Source organism: Aotus nancymaae, unplaced genomic scaffold (assembly GCF_030222135.1).
Source record: "Aotus nancymaae isolate 86718 unplaced genomic scaffold, 86718_ANA_hifiasm-v0.15.2.pri h1tg000030l, whole genome shotgun sequence".
Taxonomy (NCBI): domain Eukaryota; kingdom Metazoa; phylum Chordata; class Mammalia; order Primates; family Aotidae; genus Aotus; species Aotus nancymaae.
In genome coordinates, this window is record NW_026988443.1 from 12,639,626 (window position 1) to 12,658,604 (window position 18,979).

The 18,979-nt window shown below is 46.0% G+C and overlaps 1 protein-coding gene across 1 annotated transcript; it reads left to right on the plus strand.

Annotated features, from left to right (window-relative positions):
* On the plus strand, positions 1-17,569 carry COQ9 (coenzyme Q9). The gene is made up of 9 exons (XM_012447883.2): positions 1-100; positions 4,183-4,351; positions 5,914-6,049; positions 12,999-13,141; positions 13,438-13,522; positions 14,565-14,669; positions 15,909-16,064; positions 16,392-16,445; positions 16,913-17,569. The coding sequence occupies exons 1-9, from the start codon at positions 28-30 to the stop codon at positions 16,946-16,948; spliced, it is 957 nt and encodes a 318-aa protein (XP_012303306.1). The 5' UTR covers positions 1-27; the 3' UTR covers positions 16,949-17,569.
* Positions 17,570-18,979: the final 1,410 nt, after the last annotated feature.

An 18,979-nucleotide genomic window follows, 5' to 3' on the forward strand; every position in this document is an offset into this window, starting at 1 on the left:
GCCGTGGGTTACGTGCCCGCCTTCAAGATGGCGGTGGCGGCGGTGTCCGGTGCGCTTGGCCGGGCGGGCTGGAAGTTCCTGCAGCTGCGATGCCTGCCCGGTGAGGGGGCGGCCAGGTCGGGGAGAGGCGGGGAGGGCAGAGGGGGCGCAAGGCCGGCTTGAGCTGGGTGCGGCGGTGGGGGGAAGAGGCCGTTAGGGCGGCCCGCTAGCAAGGTGACGTGAAGGGCATCGGCGCGGGCTCGGGCGAGCCGCCTGGCCAGCTTCGGCCCTGCCCCGCTGCCTGTGAGGGGCAGGTGCAGCGGTGCAGGGCCTGTCACCCCCATTTCATGGAGTTGGCGGAGCCTCAGAGAGGTCTGGGGGTACCAAGGTCACGCAGCCTGTTGGTTACAGAACTGGCAGTCCCAGACCCATTCTCAGCTCCATTGCCAAGTCCACTGGAAGGACAGGTGGACACGGCCACAGAGAACCTAGTAGTCCATTGTTTCCCGAAAGCCAGTCGTTTCCCCACCACTTCACGAATTCTGTGATACTCTCTTACTACCTTTGCCACCACGTACTCAGTATTTTTATTTTTACGTAGGAGTTCCTTTTAAAGAGGAAACTTTAAGGCTGGGCGCTGTGGCTCATGACTGTAATCCCAACACTTTGGGAGGCCGAGGCGGGCGGATCATGAGCTCAGGAGTTCAAGACCAGCCTGGCAAACATGGTGAAACCCCGTCTCTAATAAAAATAGAAAAATTAGCCGAGTGTGGTGGCGCGCGTCTGTAATCCCAGCTATTGGGGAAGCTGAGGCAGAAGAATCGCTTAAACCCAGGAGGCGGAGGTTGCAGTGAGCCGAGATCGCGCCACTGCACTGCAGCCTGAGCGACAGAAAGACTCTGTCTCAAAAAAAAAAAAAAAAAAAAAAAAACTTTATATTACTGCCGTAAATGGAAAACTAATATCACTTTCCTTAAATAGAATGTATGCATAAACACTTTAGCATACATACATAACTGATGAAATGTTCACCTGTATTTCACCTAAAATTTTCTCTTGAACCTCGGTGGTACTACAGTCATATTTTGCATTGGCTTCTTCCTTTTCACAGTTTTATGGATATGTGTGCCATATCTTTCTGTACATATATTAAAATATTTATATTTTTACACATACTGTTTTTTTTCTTTTTTTTTTTTTTCCTGAGACAAAGTCTGGCTTCTCAGCCTCCCAAGGAGCTGGGACTACAGGTGCATGCCACCTTACTTGGCTGATTTTGTTGTTGTTATTGAGACAGTCTCACTCTGTTGCCCAGGCTGGAGTGCAGTGGCACAGTCTCGACTTGCTGCAACCTCTGCCTCCTGGGTTCAAGCGATTCTCCTGCCTCAGTCTCCCGAGTAGCTGGGATTACAGGATTGTGCCACCACTCCCAGCTAATTTTTTATTTTTACTAGATGGGGTTTCACCATGTTGGCCAGGCTGATCTCGAACTCCTCACCTCAAGTGATCCGCCTGCCTCAGCCTCCCAAAGTGTTGGGATTACAGGTGCCACCACCACCCAGCCCCTATTTGTTGTATTTATACAAAATTCCAAACTAAAGATGTGTAGTAAAAGTAATGCCTATGACCCCACAAATCTACCAAGAGAAATGAAGGTATGTGTCTACAAAAAAGTTTGTACAAGTATATTCGTAGTAGCCAAACACAGAAACAGCCCAGTTGTCTATCAACAGAATAGTCTTTTTTTATGGAATACTACTCTGCAATAAAAACTAAAAATCAGTCAAACAAAGCTGGACACTAAAGTGGTAAGAACTGTTTTTAATCAGTAATAACTACTGCAATAGTGAAAAGAGTCTAGCATGAACTGAACCCAACCTTGAGTTTGGTGCATGCAGAAGTAGAGCATTTTAAAGAAAAAATGAGGGAAGAGGGAGGAAGGCAGGTGGGGACTCAGTAGAGTCAGGAAAGTGAAAAATTACACAGGATTAGTATAAATGAGCTTGGTCTGGTAGTTGGCAGTTAACAAACAGGATTCTGTTTTCCCACAGGGAGACAAAAGCCCTATCCTTAAGTGTTAGCCAGAATAAACAGTACATTTTTTTTGGGGGGGCAGCCTTGAGTTTTCTCAGGCAGGCACTTTAATGGGGGCTAGGGTCATCTTAAGGGATGGGGCCCTGAGTGATGCTTATGTTAGTGTGTGTCCAAGTCTTTATAGGCCAAGGTTGAAGTCTAGATAAGAAAAGGGCTCGGAGCCTGGTTAGAGTCTGATCAAGGACAGAATCTTTGCCACATCTACTGGTTTGCATAAAAATACAGATCAGGCCGGACGCGGTGGCTCACGCCTATAATCCCAGCACTTTGGGAGGCCAAGGCGGGTGGATCACGAGGTCAAGAGATCGAGACCATCCTGGTCAACATGATGAAACCCCGTCTCTACTAAAAATACAAAAAATTAGCTGGGCATGGTGGCGCGTGCCTGTAATCCCAGCTACTCAGGAGGCTAAGGCAGGAGAATTGCCTGAACCCAGGAGGCGGAGGTTGTGGTGAGCCAAGATCGCGCCATTGCACTCCAGTCTGGGTAACAAGAGCGAAACTCAGTCTCAAAAAAAAAAAAAAAATACAGATCAATCTCAAAAAATATACTAAGTGGGCCAGGTGTGGTGGCTCATGCCTATAATCCCAGCACTTTGGGAGGCCAAGGTGGAAGGGTTGCTTGAGGTGAGGAGTTTGAGACCATTTTGGGCAACATAGCCAGACTCTGTGTTTAAACTTAAAAAAAAAAAATATATATATATATATATATATATAAACACACACACATACATTTATATAATCCTAAGTGAAAGAGGCTTTACTGAAACACATACATGTAGATGAAATCCTAGGAGAGGCAAAACCAAAACAAGCCAAAACTAACCTAGAGTGAAAAATTCAGAACAGTATGAATGGAAAATGACTGAAAAGGCATAAGGGAACTTTCTGGGGTGGCAGTAATGTTCTCTGTTTAGATTGGGTTCAGGTTGTACAAGTGTATACATTTGTCAAAACTCATAGAATGGTACACTTAAGATTTATGCATTTCATTGTGTGTAAATGGCATCTTAATTAAAAAAAACAGTGAACATAGAATTCTTCCATGATAAAATGTTTAGAGATGAATAATACTGTTATCTGCAACAAATGCACAGAAAATCAAGATAGATGAATGAAGAGCTTGACAGAGGTGTAGAACCTAGTGGTGTATATACAGGTGTTCATTCCATAATTCTTTCAATTTGCGTGTTTGAAATTTTTATAATAGGCCAGGTGCGGTGGCTTATGCCTGTAATCCTAGCACTTTAGGAGGCCAAGACAGGCAATTACTTGAGGTCAGGAGTTTGAGACCAGCCTGGCCAACATGGTGAAACCCCATCTCTACTAAAAATACAAAAATGAGCCAGGAGTGGTGGTGGGTGCCTATAATCCCAGCTACTTGGGAGGCTGAGGCACAAGAACTGCTTGAGCCTGAGAGGCAGAGGTTGCAGCGAGCTAAGATAGTGCCACTGCACTCCAGTCTGAGTGACAGAGTGAGACTCTGACTCAAAATAAAAAGAAAATTTTTAGAATAAAAAATGTTGGGAAATTAAAAAGTAGTATGAGTTTATGCTTAGGAAACATACTTCTCACCTTTCTTAAAGTAAATGAGGATGTTGCAGATATTGCAGATGAGAAAGTAAATAGAGATTAGTGACTTGTCCAGAGATACCATATAGGCACTGGGGGAGTCAGGACTGAGACATTCAAATTACTACTCCAGAGCTCTTGCCATAATATATATAAATATGTAATATTTGCAAGCCACTCTTTGTTTGGACCGCACAGTGCTCTCACCTAGCAAGTAGAGATTGCTCTAAATATGCAGATTTTAAAATCTGCATGTTGGGGTGAAATTGTCTGCCAGTTACCACACAGGTAACAAGTGGTAGAAACAGGTCGAGTCACTAGGTAGATCTTGTTTCCTGGCTTTCCACTTTTGCTACCACTTCATGTCCCAAGGTTCCCAGTTTACTTAATATTTTTGTGCGGGACCCAACACTTGGATAAGTGGTTGTGGAGGAGTCTGTAGCCTGCTTTTCCTCCTCCTTGTCTGTATTACCAGTGTGGGTCTGAAGGGTCTTCTCTGTTGAATGTCCCTGACTGACCAGCCCAGTTCTGTTTCAGTGGCCCGTTGCCGACCAGCCCTGGTGCCACGTGCCTTCCATGCTTCAGCTATGGAGCTAAGGTCTTCAGATGAGCAGAAGCAGCAGCCTCCCCTGTCATTTTCTCAGCAGCATTCTGAGACACAGGGGGCAGAAAAACCTGATCCAGAGGCTTCTCATTCACCCCCCAGGTAGGCACCAATCCAACTATTTCTGGCCACTTCACATGCTTCAATATGTTCCTCCTTCACTTCCTCTCTTCTCCCCATCCCCTTTTGTATCCTCCTTCATTTCCAAGGCTATCTTTGTTTTTTAGAATTTTTTATTTTTTGTAGTGATAGTTTCTTGCTACGTTGCCCAGACTGGACTCAAACTCCTAGGTTTCACACTGTCCTCTCCGTAAACCTCCCAAAGTGTTGGGATTACAGGCCTGAGCCACTGCACCTGGCCCCAAGGCTGTCTTTGAAAAGAACCTATTGTTTTTATAAAATTGGTGCCTGTTTGTTCTAAAACATCTAAACAGTATAGAGAAGTTCACAAAAATAAATCAGTTTTATCCAAAATTACAGAGACAATCCTGCTAACATTTTTGTGAATATCCTTTTAGACGTTTCTCTAAGCTTATTTCATATAAATTTTTATATAGAATAGATATGTGTATAAACTCTACATGCTGTCCTAGAACCTGTTTTTCCACTCAACAGTACATTTGTAATATCTTTTCATAGTTTAATAGTTGTATAGCATTCCAGCAAACAGCTGTACTGAAATTTGTTTAACCTTTTATTGATGGATATTTAGATTTCCTTCACTAGTGTAAGAAATAATGTGATAAAGTGTGTGAATCTCTCATTAGAAGTGGGGGCACTAAGTCAAAGGATATGTACATGTAAAGATTCATTACATATGTGGGGCCAGTTGCCCTCCAGAAAGGTAATACTGATTAATATTTCCATTAGAGTTTTTTTTTCCTTAATCCTGCCACTGAAAAGTTTCTCTAGATCTGAAATTAGAGTGTTGCTTTTCATTTTTCTGGTTTCTTAACTAAAGTACTTTTCATTTCAATTTGAGAAATATTTTTTTGAGGCCCTACTGTCACGCCAGGCCCTGTGAGTAACATAGCATTCCCGCTGCCCTCATGGAGGTACAGTCTGGCGTGAGTTAGATAAAGAAACCCTCTGAGCACAGTGTGCTAAGGGCTGAAGACAGGGAACTCCGGGTGCAGCAGGAGCATTGCCTTCATACCACATGACCTCATTTGCTGGATTCCTCTCGGTGGCTATGGGGAGGTGAGAGATGATCTAATTTTTACTCTGTTGGCATTAAAACATTGATACTGGCTGGGCGTGGTGGCTCACACCTGTACGCCCAGCACTTCGGAAGGCCGAGGCAGGAAGATCACTTGAGGTCAGGAGTTCAAGGCCAGCCTGGGCAACATGGTAAAACCCTGTCTCTACTAAAAATACAAAAATGTGCTGGGTGTGGTGGTGCACACCTATAGTCCCAGCTACTCAGGAGGTTGAAGCAGGAGAATCACTTGAACCCAGGGGGTGGAGATTGTAGTGAGCCGAGTACCACTGCACTCCAGCCTCGGCGACAGAGGGAGACACTCGAAAAAAAAAAATGATACTGACACAAGAGTAAATGTCTTACCAGCATGTGTTTAGAGAAGATCCAGAGCCTCTGGTTTCTGGACAGGCCCGTGGTGCATGCCAGGAGATGAAGTATGCTGGGCTGTGTCCTTTTGTCTCAGGTATACAGACCAGGGCGGTGAGGAGGAGGAGGACTATGAGAGTGAGGAGCAGCTGCAGCATCGCATCCTGACGGCAGCCCTGGAGTTTGTGCCCGCCCACGGGTGGACAGCAGAGGCGATTGCAGAAGGAGCCCAGGTGTGTATAGGCGAGGTGGGAGGCCACCTGAGCAAGATGAGCCAGGAGGGAGTTACACCAGGCAGAACGGAGGGCCTCATGCCTTATTCCAGCCCAGCTCAGAGCCCCTCACAGCCGAAAGATTTACTGGATTTTTTCTAATAGGGTGGAAATGGCTTTATTTTGTAGTTATAAGGAACGTACCACGGAGTTGGTTCTTGAGAGTGTTGTTTTCTAAAGGCAACCTATTAGGTAAGAATTGTCTGTGATCAAAACTACCATGTTTCATTGACTCTAAGATGTCATTGGTTGTAGGAAGCACCATTTTTAAATGCATCAGTAAAAAAGAAAACATGTTGCCTATTGAACTATGACAGGGCACTTCTATAATTCACACTAATTTTTTAAACTGAAAAATATATCTGCATCTTAGAATTAATGACATACGGTGTTTGGAAACCCCCAAGAAGGCACCACTTTGGAGCCCAATACATCTTATTTTCTCAGTAAATCTAAGGCATTTCCTGTATTAGTACAGACTGCTGCTTTAGATTAGGCAGTAGGCTCATTTTCAGGCCATGTTGTCAAGAGTCTTCCAGCATAGCAAGACACCATCCTCCAGGAGCCTGAGGGGATGACAGAGTCGCAGCTCCCATTCCAGGCTTGCTGCAGAGCATCTCCCCATGGACCATGGGCAAGGTTGCTGCTTTGCTGAAGTGTAACTGTTATTTCCTTGTCTTCTCTCACTCCCAAGTGCACATTTGGTAACAGAAGTCTCATTAGTGAAATGTGAATGCTCTGACTCTGCTGTAGGCTCATTGTGAAAACTTTGAATGATACAAAAAATATAAAAAGAATTTAAAGAACACCTATGATCACACCAAAGATCCTACTATCAACATTTATGCCTAGTTCTTTCAAATTAAAAAAAAAACCCTTTATATCATTCATTCTTTAAATTTTTTTTTTTGAGATGGAGTTTCGTTCTTGTTGCCCAGGCTGGAGTGCAATGGTGCGATCTCGGCTCACTGCAACCTCTGTCTCCCAGGTTCAAGCAATTCTCCTGCCTTAGCCTCCTGAGTAGCTGAGATTACAGGAATGTGCCACCACACCCGGCTACTTTTGTATATTTAGTAGAGACGGGATTTCTCCATGTTGGCCAGGCTGGTCTCGAACCCCTGCCTGCCTCAGCCTCCCAAAGTGCTGGGATTACAGGCGTGAGCCACCTCGCCTGGCCTCTTTAAATGTTTATTGAGGAAATAATATGCCCTAGACACTGTGCTAGTCCAAGGGACATGACAGGGGTCAAGATGGTCAAGATGGACCTGCTTCTTGCCCTTGTCGAGCTTCCAGTCTAGCAACATTAATAAAATATAAACAAATATTTACTTAGAAGATGTGGTAAGTGCTATCAAGGAAAGGTGCTGTCGGGCTGTATAATTAAGGGACCTGATTATTAGATCAGGTCACAGCTGCAAGATTGACCGTTTTTTTCCCCTCAATAGGGTGGAAATGGCTTTATTTTGTAGTTATAAAAGTAACGAACCATGTGGAGTTGATTTTTGGGAGTTGTGTTCTAAAGGTAACCTATTAGGCAAGAATTGTCTGCAATCAAAACTACCATATTTCATTGACTTTAAGATGCCATTGGTTGTAAGAAGCATCATTTTTAAGTGCATCAGTAAAAAAGAAAACATGTTGCCTATTAAACTATGACAAATAGTTTAATTTGTCCTATTAAAGGGGTGGAGGGCTGGGCACAGTGGCTCGCGCCTATATTCCCAGCACTTTGGGAGGCCAAGGCGTAAGGATTGCTTAAGCCCAGGAGTTTGGGACCAGCCTGGGCAACCTAGGGAGAGACCCCATCTCTACAAAAAAATATAAAAATTAGCCAGGTGTGGGGGTGTTTGCCTGTGATCCTTGCTACTTGGGAGGCTGAGGTAGGAGGATCTCTTGAGCCTGATAGGTTGAGGCTGCATGAGCCGTAATGACGCCACTGCACTCCAGCCTGGACAACAGAGTGAGAACTTGTTTTAAAAAAAATATGGGGTGGGTGACAGGGTGGTCAGGAAAGGCTTTTGAGCTAAGAATTGAGGAACGAATAGGCTTTACTTGACTTTGTGGGCGGGGGGTGGACAAGTCCAAATAGAGAAACTGCACCGGCAAGGTAGAAAGAAAAAGAATGCTCCATTAGAAGCACTGCAGAGAACCACTATGCAGAGAGTGAAGGAAGAGAGACTTGAGGTGAGTATGGCTAGGAAAGGTCGGTTGAGGTCAAATCAGGCAAGGCCCTAAAGGTCATTGATAAGGAGTCAGGCTTTTTTGCTAAGAACAATTGAAGATAGCGGATTAGATTTGGCATTTCAAAATGCTCATTTTGGCTGCTGAATGAAAAGTGGATTGGATGCCCAGAGAGACTCGCTGGGGGCTGCTGCCAGACATCCAGGGGAGATGAGATGGTCTGGCCTAGAGCAATGGCAGTGGGTAGGTTTGGGGGTAGCTTGGACATGGGAGGGAGTGACAAGATGGCATCAAAGTTGCCAGTTTGCATGTGTGAGTACACAGTGGTGGTGTTTTCTAAGATTAGGGCCATTGGGAGGACCAGCTTTGGGGAAGGGTACAGTCTCGATCTTTGTTGAGTATGAGGAGTTTTTGAGTCAACCAGTGGAGGCATCAAGCACACAGATCAGGAACTGGAGGAGACAGCTGGACTACAGATACACATTTGGGCATTATCAGCCTGCATATATATGTACTATATATATGTAGTAATTATGGAAGTCAGTGAGATTTTCCAGGGCAATAATATAATGCCGTGTAAGAGGGGAGTCCATACTCTCAAGGAACTTGGACATTTACGGGGAGGGTAGAATAGGATGAGCCATCAAAGTCTGAGTCAGAGCATCCTGATGTTGGAGGCAAAGCAAGAGAGTGTGGATTAAGCAGCTGGACATTGGTTACTGGAGCAACAACTGTTTGGGTGGAGAACTGGGTCAGAAATCAACTGGAGTGGATTGAGGTGTGCATAGAAAGCGAGGAAGTGGAGAGGCATTTGGCTGCGAAGGGTAGAAGAGAGCTAGGGTGTACCAAGCAGCGGAAATGGATGGAAGTTTACACATGATTTAACACAAATGGGAAGAGTGCAGAAACAAGAGTGGACCGGGCTCACATGTGTAATCCCAGCACTTGGGGAGGCTGAGGCAGGAAGATTGCTTGACACTAGGAATTTGAGGCCAACCTGGGCAATATGGTGAGACCCTATCTCTACAAAAAAATTAAAAAATTAGCCAGATGTGGTGGTGCATACCTGTGGTCCGAGGCTGAGGTGGGACAATTGCTTGAGTCCAAGAGATCAAGGCTGCAGTCGTATCACTGCACTTCAGCCTGAGTGACAGAGTGAGACACTGTCTCAAAAAAAAGAAAAAGGAAAAGGAAATAAACAAGAATGAGGGTGAATTTACAGAAGAAAATAGGCAAAATCAAGAGGGTGAAGTTCTTTGAAGTGAAGAATTGTGGGATCTGGACAACAGATGGAAGGACTGGCCTTAGATGTGTTAGGTGCAAAGTTGGAGAAAGCAGCTGCAGGCTTAGTTTGCAGAAGACTATTAAGGGAGTTCCCAGGGATGTCTTTGTTTTCCCTATGAAGTAGGTGTGGTTTGGTGAACCTGAGGTTAAAAAAGGGTAGAAAGAAACAAAGGTTTGAGGAAGTGGAGAATGGTGGAAAGAATCATTACAGAAAGTGGTAGAATAAGTAGAGGACAGGATTGTTTGGAAAAATCAGAAGGCATACAAAGTGAAAAAGTCAGTTAACTATAAAATATAAAGTGTAGGCCTGGCGCGGTGGCTCATGCTTGTAATCTCAGCACTTTGGGAGGCCAAGGCGGGCGGATCACGAGGTCAAGAGATCGAAACCATCCTGGCCAACATGGTGAAACCCCGTCTGTACTAAAAATACAAAAATTAGCTGGGCATGGTGGCGCGCACTTGTAGTCCCAGCTACTCTGGAGGCTGAGGCAGGAGAATTGCTCGAACCTGGGAGGCGGAGGTTGCAGTGAGCCGAGGTTGCGCCACTGCACTCTAGCCTAGCACCTGGCAACGGAGCGAGACTGTCTCAAAAAGAAAAAAAAAAGAATATAAAGTGTAATCTGATTTTTCCAAACAATCTAACAGGATTATACTTTATATTCTATAGTTAACTGACTTTTTCACTTTGTATATCTTCATTCATAGTGGCTATATAATTCCTGTTGTATTTAACTACAGTTGATAAACATTTGGGTTGTTCCCAGTTTTTTAGTATCATAAACCTATTTTGTTTTTGTTTCTGTTTTTTTTTGAGACAGAGTCTCACACTGTTGCCCAGGCTGGAGTACAGTGGTGCGGCCATGGCGCACTGCAGCCTCAACTTCCTGGGCTCAAGCAGTCCTCCTACCCCAGCCTACAAAGTAGCTGGGACTATGTCTGGCTAATTTTTTTTCTATTTTTTGTAGAGATGGGGTCTCACTATGTTGTTTAGGCTGGTCTCAAACTTCTAGACTCAAGTGCTCTGCCTGGGCCTCCCACGGTGTTGGGATTAGAGGCACTAGCCACCACGCCTGGCTGTGTAAACTTATTGGAAAACATATTTTAGTACATTTCTGATTAATTTCTTTATGACAAATTTCAAGAAGTGGAGTTGCTCTTTCATGGGTGTATTGGTGAGGATTCAGTCAGGATAGAAATTACAGGTATTTAAATAGAGAGAATTTAATACAAAAGATTGTTAACTAGGTGTAAGGATAAAAAGAACACTCTGAGGTATTACAGAGGTAGCAGCTAAAGGAAGTACCTCCACCCCCAGGACTAAGCAAACAAAGGGAAGAGTTAAAATATTAAAAGTGGAAGCTTGAGTGGGGCACAGTGGCTCATGCCTGTAATCCTAGCACTTTGGGAGGCCAAGGTGGGTGGATCACTTGAGATCAGGAGTTCAAGACCAGCCTGGCCAACATGGTGAAACCCTGTCTCTACTAAAAATATAAAAATTAGCTGGGTATGGTGGTATAGTGGCCTGTGATTTCAGCTACTCAGAAGCTGAGGTGGGAGAATCACTTGAACCTGGGAGGCAGAGGTTGCAGTGAGCTGAAATCTTGCCACTGGACTCCAGCCTGGGTGACAGAGTGAGACTCTGTCTCGACAAAAATAAATAAAACAAACAAAAAACTAGAAGCTTGAAGGAGAGTCCCTATGGAAGTGAAACTCAGACCTCTGAGGATGAGGTACTGCTTGGCTGGTGCTGGTGTCGAGAGAGAAAGGGTCAGTTGGGGCTGGCACCCAACCTGGGGATGTGGTGAGGAGTTGGGGATTTGTGGCTCTGGAAAACTGTAAACTGGGTTCAGCTGCTGCTTTGGGAAGGAACTACAACTGCCAGGGTGAAGGAACACAGCTGGGATGATGCTCGCATCAGACAGCCAGGAAGTAAACACATCACAAGCAGACAGGAAGTAAAGAGGAAGGAGCAAGTCCCTTCTTCCTCCTCCAGCTTTGCAGACTCCCTCTAGTAACCCTATTGGCAGAGCCTAGCAGGGAGTAGAAATGTGGTTTGCAGAGTCCTGGTCCTGACATCACAAACTGAGTATAGAAGGGCAGGATTGCAGCCAAGAGACTGTAACTTAATAACTGACTCAGAGAGTGTGTATATTTTTGAGGTTCTTGTTACATACATATGGAGATAGTATGGCCTTGTGGTTAAAAGTGTTAAGTCTCAGTTTCCTCATTTGTAAAACATGGATGATAATACCACCCACCTAACAGAAGTGTTGCGAAGATGCAATGAGGTGGTGTATGCAGTGTGCTTAGCAAGCTGCCTTGCACTCGGGAAAGCATGCGGTCACTGTTAGTTGATGCTGTTGCTACTCTGCTGTGTCAGATTGTCCTCTGGAAAGGCTATGAACTTCCACCCAAAGAGAGACAGTTTCCCCACTCCCAAAAGTAGGAATTTATATTGAATTTGTGTGTGTGCGTGTGTGTGTGTGTGTGTGTGCTTCTTTCTTGCCCTCAGTCCCTGATGCTGTGAGGGCTCTGCCTTCAGTAGATGCTTAAGGACTCTCGTATATCAGGAATAGCAAAGGGTTTTCATGGCTTTGTTAACTCCTTGGCAGCTCATTAAGAAAGTTATGTTGCTGTTTTAAACAACTGAGAGATCCAGCTTCTAAGAGATTTAGGTTATATGAATTTGTCAGGAAGGGAGTTATGTGGGCTCTTCCCAAGCCCCTTTCTATATTAGTCAGGACTCCAGGTGAGAAGTGCCAAAGCTCGTCTCTAACTGGCTAAAGCTAGAAGATCCAGAAGTAGCTCTGGCGCAGTGTTCTTCAACTGTGCTGCCAGAAGCTCTCTCCATCCTCTCAGCTTTGCTTTCCTCCTGTGAGCTGCCTTCTCAGCAGGGTCTTTCCATGCAGGATTGAAAATGGCTCAGCAGTCCCAGTGGAAAGCACCTCTTTTCAGTGAGTACTAGCAAAAGTCCTAAGGTGGACTCTTAAGACCTGGATTTGGAGTCCGGGCATGGCAGCTCACACCTATAATCCCAGCACTTTGGCAGGCTGAGGTACGAGGATTGCTTGAGGCCAGAAATTTAAGACCAGCCTCAGAAACATAGTGAAACCTTGTCTCTGCAAAAAACAAACAAACAAACAAACGCCACACACACACAAAAACAAAGAAGACCTGTTGATGTGTTCATCCCTGAGCTAGTCCCTGTGGACTCCAGTTATCCAAGACTGGATCCCACTCTTGCACACACACCAAGGGGCTTTGTGGGGTGGAGGGACCAGTGGTGGTCAGTTTCACCAAAATCACATGGGCCCAGAGTGAAGAGTAGGGGTGTCCCATTGAAAATCAAGCTGACATCAGTAGAAGAGGCTCTAGTGATAAACAGGCAACAAATGTCCCTTACACTTGGGCACCACTTTGCTGTTTTCTGTCTCCCCTTTTGTAGTCTTTAGGTCTCTCCAGTGCTGCAGCCAGCATGTTTGGGAAGGATGGCAGTGAGCTAATACTGCATTTTGTGACCGAGTGCAACGCCCGGCTCACACGCGTGCTGGAAGAGGAGCAGAAGCTGGTACAGCTGGGCCAGGCAGAGTAAGTCCCATGACAACTTGGGGTGGCAGCTAATGATCAGGAAGCTTGGGCCCTGCCAGCTGTTCCCAGGAGGCCAATCCAAGCAGAACCCAAAGAAAGTAGGATTGGGCAGCCCTGCTGCTGTAATGGGACTGAAACCCAGCAGCCTGTCAGAGACAGGCTTTAGTTTCTGACAGCTTTAGTCAAGCCAGTGTCAGGAGCTGGTGGGACCCTCCTCCCTAGGACTAAGTAAACTGTGGAGCACTGAGCCCCTGCCTTTCACCCAGAGACACACTGTTTTCTTTTCCCTCTTCCAGGAAGAGGAAGACAGACCAGTTCCTGAGGGATGCAGTGGAAACCAGACTGAGAATGCTGATCCCATACATTGAGCACTGGCCCCGGGTACTGAGTCCATATCCAGGCCCCAGAGCAACAATAATCCTAATATTTATCATTCTCAGCACCTTTCACTCAGAAGACTTTGTACACTGTTCAGAACTAGCTCATCAATCTCCATATACCCGAGAATACTTAGTACACTTGGTAGAGCTGGGTTTCAAACTTGGGTGTACCAAAGAGAGTGACTCTGAGGCATCTGTGTCTCAGTTCTTGGAAATGTGAGTGATCCGGGTGTTGGATCCCATCCTGGGTGGGGTCTTGGTGGCCTGAGTGTGCCACCAGGTCTGCAGGGAGGAGGAACCCATGCAGGTTAGAAGAGTCAAAAGATTTTATTGGCTGTCTTCACTTGAATAAGCACACCCGAAGTGAGAGGGACTCAGACATCGTGTCCTTTGCTCACCTGGAAGACTATTGAGCATGTAGTTTCAGTCATTCAGCTGATAGACATTTGAACACTTACGGTGGTGCCTAACCCCAGGCTGATGGTGACTCATTCCACCTTGCAGTTAAAACCGTGAAAGTGCTTGTATGAGGCCCTGAGCGGCCTTCCTGATTCGGCATAGTGTTTCCTTCTGGGCTACCTCACTAAGAGAAACCTTACAGCCAATCTAGGACCTCTCTGACCATCTCCCCAATGGATGTAGCATTGGTAAAGTGGCAGGGCCTTGTTCTGTTTGACAGTAGAAGCTGATGTGTGTAAATGGACTCCTATCTCTGCTTCTTCCTCTGTGTGACAGACTGGGATGTTCTCGCCCATCCTTGCTTAGACCAGTCTAGACCCTCTGGCGCTCTGCATTCCCAGTTCCAGATGCTAGGGATGGAGAATGTGCCTGGGCTTGCATAAGACAGGGCCATGCCCCTGGCTCTCCTCAGCTGTAGTCAGCATTGATAGCTGCCCAGAACTCACGCTCGTGTGTGAAGATGGTAGTCTCAGAGAACTATAGCTTGGCAGGCCTCCTCATACAGCTCTTGGAGAGGTAGATGCTGGTCACCTATGCACCATTACCTGCGAGCAGGGCTTACTCCTCTGCCCTTCTCTCCCCAGGCCCTCAGCATCCTCATGCTCCCTCACAACATCCCATCCAGCCTGAGCCTGCTCACCAGCATGGTGGATGACATGTGGCATTACGCTGGGGACCAGTCCACTGACGTGAGTGCTTTCTGCAGGCCCACAGGAGGCTGGGAAAGGCTTGCGTTAAGAATTTCTTGAAGAAGCTTGTGAAATTTCTTTGATTACAAGCCCCTGCTGGGGGCGGTTGGGTGGCAGGGGAGCTGCAGTGTCAATCCCTTCTAAGGTATGAGGAAGATCCCTTAAGAAGCCAAAGTGGGATCTAGGTCATCTTCATTCAGGGACCAGCATTCTAGCCACAAACTAGTTATTATTTCTTCCAGCTTGTGGCGGTGACAACCAGATATCAGGGGGCCTTTAGCATTGGCAAAAGCTAATTGGGCTGCCTTTTTTATTATCATTTCCCTGTCTCCTAAGATGTAGATTCTGCAGCAAAATTCCTCTTTTGAAAAAAGAAATGCCGTGGAGACATCCAGTGCTTTAAAAAGAAATTCCCTTCCCCAGCCCACCTTGGCCTGCTTTGCTAACAGAGCAGTAAGGCTCTTTAAACAGCACCAGGAAAGAATCTGACTTGTTAATGTTGTCATTTTTCTGGTAGGAAATCTTAAAAAATACACCTTCATAAAAGACATTAAAATGTGATGGTACTTTGTGGAATCATGGATGAGGAGGCACAGAGATAATCCCACCATAGTTATAACAAAGTGTTTTAATAAACTTCCCCCATGTGGGAATATACCACCAGCAGAGATGGTAGGAAAATGAAATTAGAAAGCAAAGAAATTAAAGGAATAAAACACCAAGCGGCTGAACTGGTCCTCTGAAGAGTAGTTTGCCAGAACAATCAGAAGTTGCTGAGGGGCTTGAACTCTCAGCTTTGCCCAGGTATTGTAATCTGTCCATGAGCCTGTCTCAGCCCTCACTTTATTCATGAACACGCCAAGGTTTGGTCATAACTGGCTGATTACAGTGTCTTCTGGGACTCAGATGTCCTAGATTTAGGCTTTCTACTAGCAATTCCAAAATGGATTGGATGTAGCCAAATCACCTAGGATGCTTATTAAGCATCCTGATTCCTGGCACTTAATTTAGATACATTGGCTCTGCTCTTAAGAGGTTGGGCCCAGGAGCTTGCATTTTTAATCAACCAGGTAATTCTGATGCCCAGTCAAGTTTGAGATGATAGTGTTGTCCAGAGGGCTGGATATATCTCTGAGGGAAAGAAGTAGTCAAGAAGGAACCCAGGAGTTCCCATGGCCTTGGGTAGGAACTACCTCAGACTTGCACCAACCCACAGCAGTAGTGTGGTTTTCTTTGCAGTTTAACTGGTACACCCGCCGAGCCATGCTGGCTGGCATCTACAACACAACAGAGCTGGTGATGATGCAGGACTCCTCTCCAGACTTCGAGGATACTTGGCGCTTCCTGGAAAACCGGATTAATGATGCAATGAACATGGGCCACACTGCCAAGCAGGTAGCTGGGGACAAGCCACTGAGGAACCCTCTTTAGAAGGCATACCTGTTCTCTTCAGGCCACAGCTGGTTGTCTTGCTCCCTTTTGGCCTCAGCTGACAGTCCTGAGGGCCTTCCCAGGGAGCCTGGCTGGTTCTTCCTCATGCCAATCCTTCCCTAAGAGCCATACTTTGCCCATTTGTGATTGTGTTGTCCAAAGCTCTCCTTCCAGTAACATGGCCCCCTCGTCTCCACCTTTTGGGGCTCACAGACCTCCTGATTTGTCCTGCCTGTCTCAACTTTAAGTTTGTGTTGTGGCCTAAGGGAACCTGACACTGACTCCTTCTAGGTAAAATCCACCGGAGAGGCACTGGTGCAAGGACTCATGGGTGCAGCGGTGACAGTGAGTACTGCCCAGCACATCCCTGTCCCTCTCTATCCCACTCTTGTGATACCTGTGTTACTGACCACACATCATTTTGTAGCTCTAAACTGGAAACCTAATAATAAGGCTGACAGTGGTTCAGTCCTAGTGATTTGATTCCAAAAACCCCACTTCTTTATTTTTTCCTGGTATCAGGAGGTATCACAGACTCCTGGCACCCTGGTATATCAGGTCTCTGTATCATAGAGATCAGTGTGCCACCTTGCACACCTGGATCTTGGCCAGGTGTGGTGGCTCACACATACCATCTCAGCACTTTGGGAAGATTGCTTGAGCCTAGGAGTTTGAGGCCAGCCTGGGCAACATAGCAAAACCCTGTCTCCATGCAAAAAAAAAGAGAGAGAGAGAAAAGCTAGATCTTTTCTGTTAAAGTCTAGAGGCAGGGTAAGCCCTCACTGTTCTCTTTGTTTCCATTCCCGTGTCAGCTCAAGAACTTGACAGGTTTAAACCAGCGCCGGTGAGAGGAAGGGGTGTAAGCTACAGTACCTAGAAGAGAACGAGCAGACAGATTGAAAGAGCTTTGAAAAGTATGAGATGCCCTCCAAGTAACCTGGTTTTCATGAGAACACACTAAAGGACTCCTGAGTCATTGCCACAGCCACCTGGAAACCACAGGGCATTGGATGCTACCATTCTGGTCAGGGATTGGGCCCCTTCTTCAGTTCCTATTACCAGGAGAAGCCTCCGGATGCCTTTCTGCACTGCAGCTGTGTGATTGAAAAATGAGATGTTCATCCAAGCATTCAAGCCACAGAAACCCAGCATGTCCCTGTCACAATCTCATGGGCACCTTCATCATGTCTTAACCTTCCCTTAACCTTGGGGCTCCCAAGCCAGAGTCAAGGTCTGAAGCCATCTCAAGGTGGCCGCTCATCCCCAGCACAGTCCACTTGCAACCCTCTCCCTCCCAGGGGTCCTGAGATGCTGCTCCTGGGAACCCCTCAGAAAACTGCCTCACCTGAGACAAGTGCCTGCTGGACAGAGGTGTGATCCCGGGCCTGGTGTCACATGACACCGGCATGCATTGCAGGATTGTTAGTGAATTTCGAGTCTGTAAAAATAATAAATATGTTTGAAGCAGTTTTCTGTTGTGTAGTTAGTTTCCTCATCAACCGTGATAGATATCCAAGCCCCAGAGGGAGACAGAGGTGTTTTGGAAGAGGCTTGAGGCTGGCAGCCAGGAGACCTGTGTTCTGGCACTGCCACTGCCTAATACATAGTGGTAATTGTACCTCTGTGTCTCTGGGCTCAGGTATTCCCATCAGTAAAACAGGGGTAACAGAAGCCTTCCCAGAGACCATTAGCTCCCTTGGCTCCTCTTGTCTGACTGACCATTTCAGTGGTATATTCTTTAACCCCAGTAATTTTCTCAGCCTCTACACTGGCTAGGTTCCCTTTGCATGTCTGGTTAACTCTTTTCTGCTTTGCTCTCTTCTGCCTAAGTCAGCTGAATATTAATGGGGGAAGTCAGCAACTAATTGAATGTCAGATCTCTTGTGAGCCTTCCACTGGATCTTTTCTGCACCTCTCTTAATTCCTTGTATCTCTTGACACCCTGTGAAGTTTTCGCAGTAGCTGTTCCACTTTTCATTGCATTCTCCTTTTTCCTTCATAGCATCCATCTCACACTCAGCAGACAACCATAATTCTTAATTTACCAAGATGACACAGGATATGGAGCAAGGTTCCCTCAGTGCCTGCCCTCTGTCTCAGGAAGAGGTGTCAAAGGCAAACTCCTCTTTATCTGGTTACTCTCCCACCTCTGAAATGTAGCCCTGCCAGGTTCTATTTTAGAGCTTCTTTTCTCTGTGGGAGCAGCTGCCACTTTGAGGCTCAGTTAAACCTCTCTCCAGTCTGTTTAGGGGACTTCACTAGTTCTTTGTTGAACATACACCCCACATAGTGCCCACTGCCAGGCACTGAGGATGCAGAGACAAAGTGCTCCCACTCACCACAACTACACAGACTGTAGAGAATGCATTAGGTTAAAGAACATCGTATCTTTTCCTGCAGTTTTCAGCAAGTGCATGGTCCGTACTTGAGAGTGCAAGGGAAAGGGCATCCAGGTATACTTTGTTAAAATATACATTCATATTAAAATATACTTTTGTTTTTTCTATAGATGTACAAGTTCTTTTTAAGGGCTTCATCGTATTCTGCTTGTGTATACTTCACCAGGTCTCATCAATGGACAGAGTTTTGCTGCTTCTGCCATTACAAACTACTACCACGAACGTCCCTGCACTAGTATCTTTGTTTACAACTGCAAGTGTTTCTGCAGTATGAACTCTAACTTAGAAGTGTTACTGTTGAGTCAAGGACATATGCATGTTTTGCCAAACTGCCCTCTGAGATAGCTGAACCTGGTACTTTTTAAAGCAGGAGGCGGTAGAAGTCGCTCGGCGGTCCCGGCCTCCGAGCAGCAGGCGGCGCTGCGAGCCGTCTTTGCGGAAGCCGCGGGGGACGCGCTGACTGACTTCCGGTGTCGGCAG

What these genes read in the sequence shown, in the direction of transcription:
- COQ9 (XM_012447883.2), top strand. Translation starts at nt 28, where the DNA reads ATGGCGGTGGCGGCGGTGTCCGGTGCGCTTGGCCGGGCGGGCTGGAAG. An exon ending in CGATTGCAGAAGGAGCCCAG is followed by an intron (nt 6,050 to 12,998) that starts GTGTGTATAGGC and finishes CCCCTTTTGTAG; the next exon opens with TCTTTAGGTCTCTCCAGTGC. An exon ending in TGGGCCACACTGCCAAGCAG is followed by an intron (nt 16,065 to 16,391) that starts GTAGCTGGGGAC and finishes GACTCCTTCTAG; the next exon opens with GTAAAATCCACCGGAGAGGC.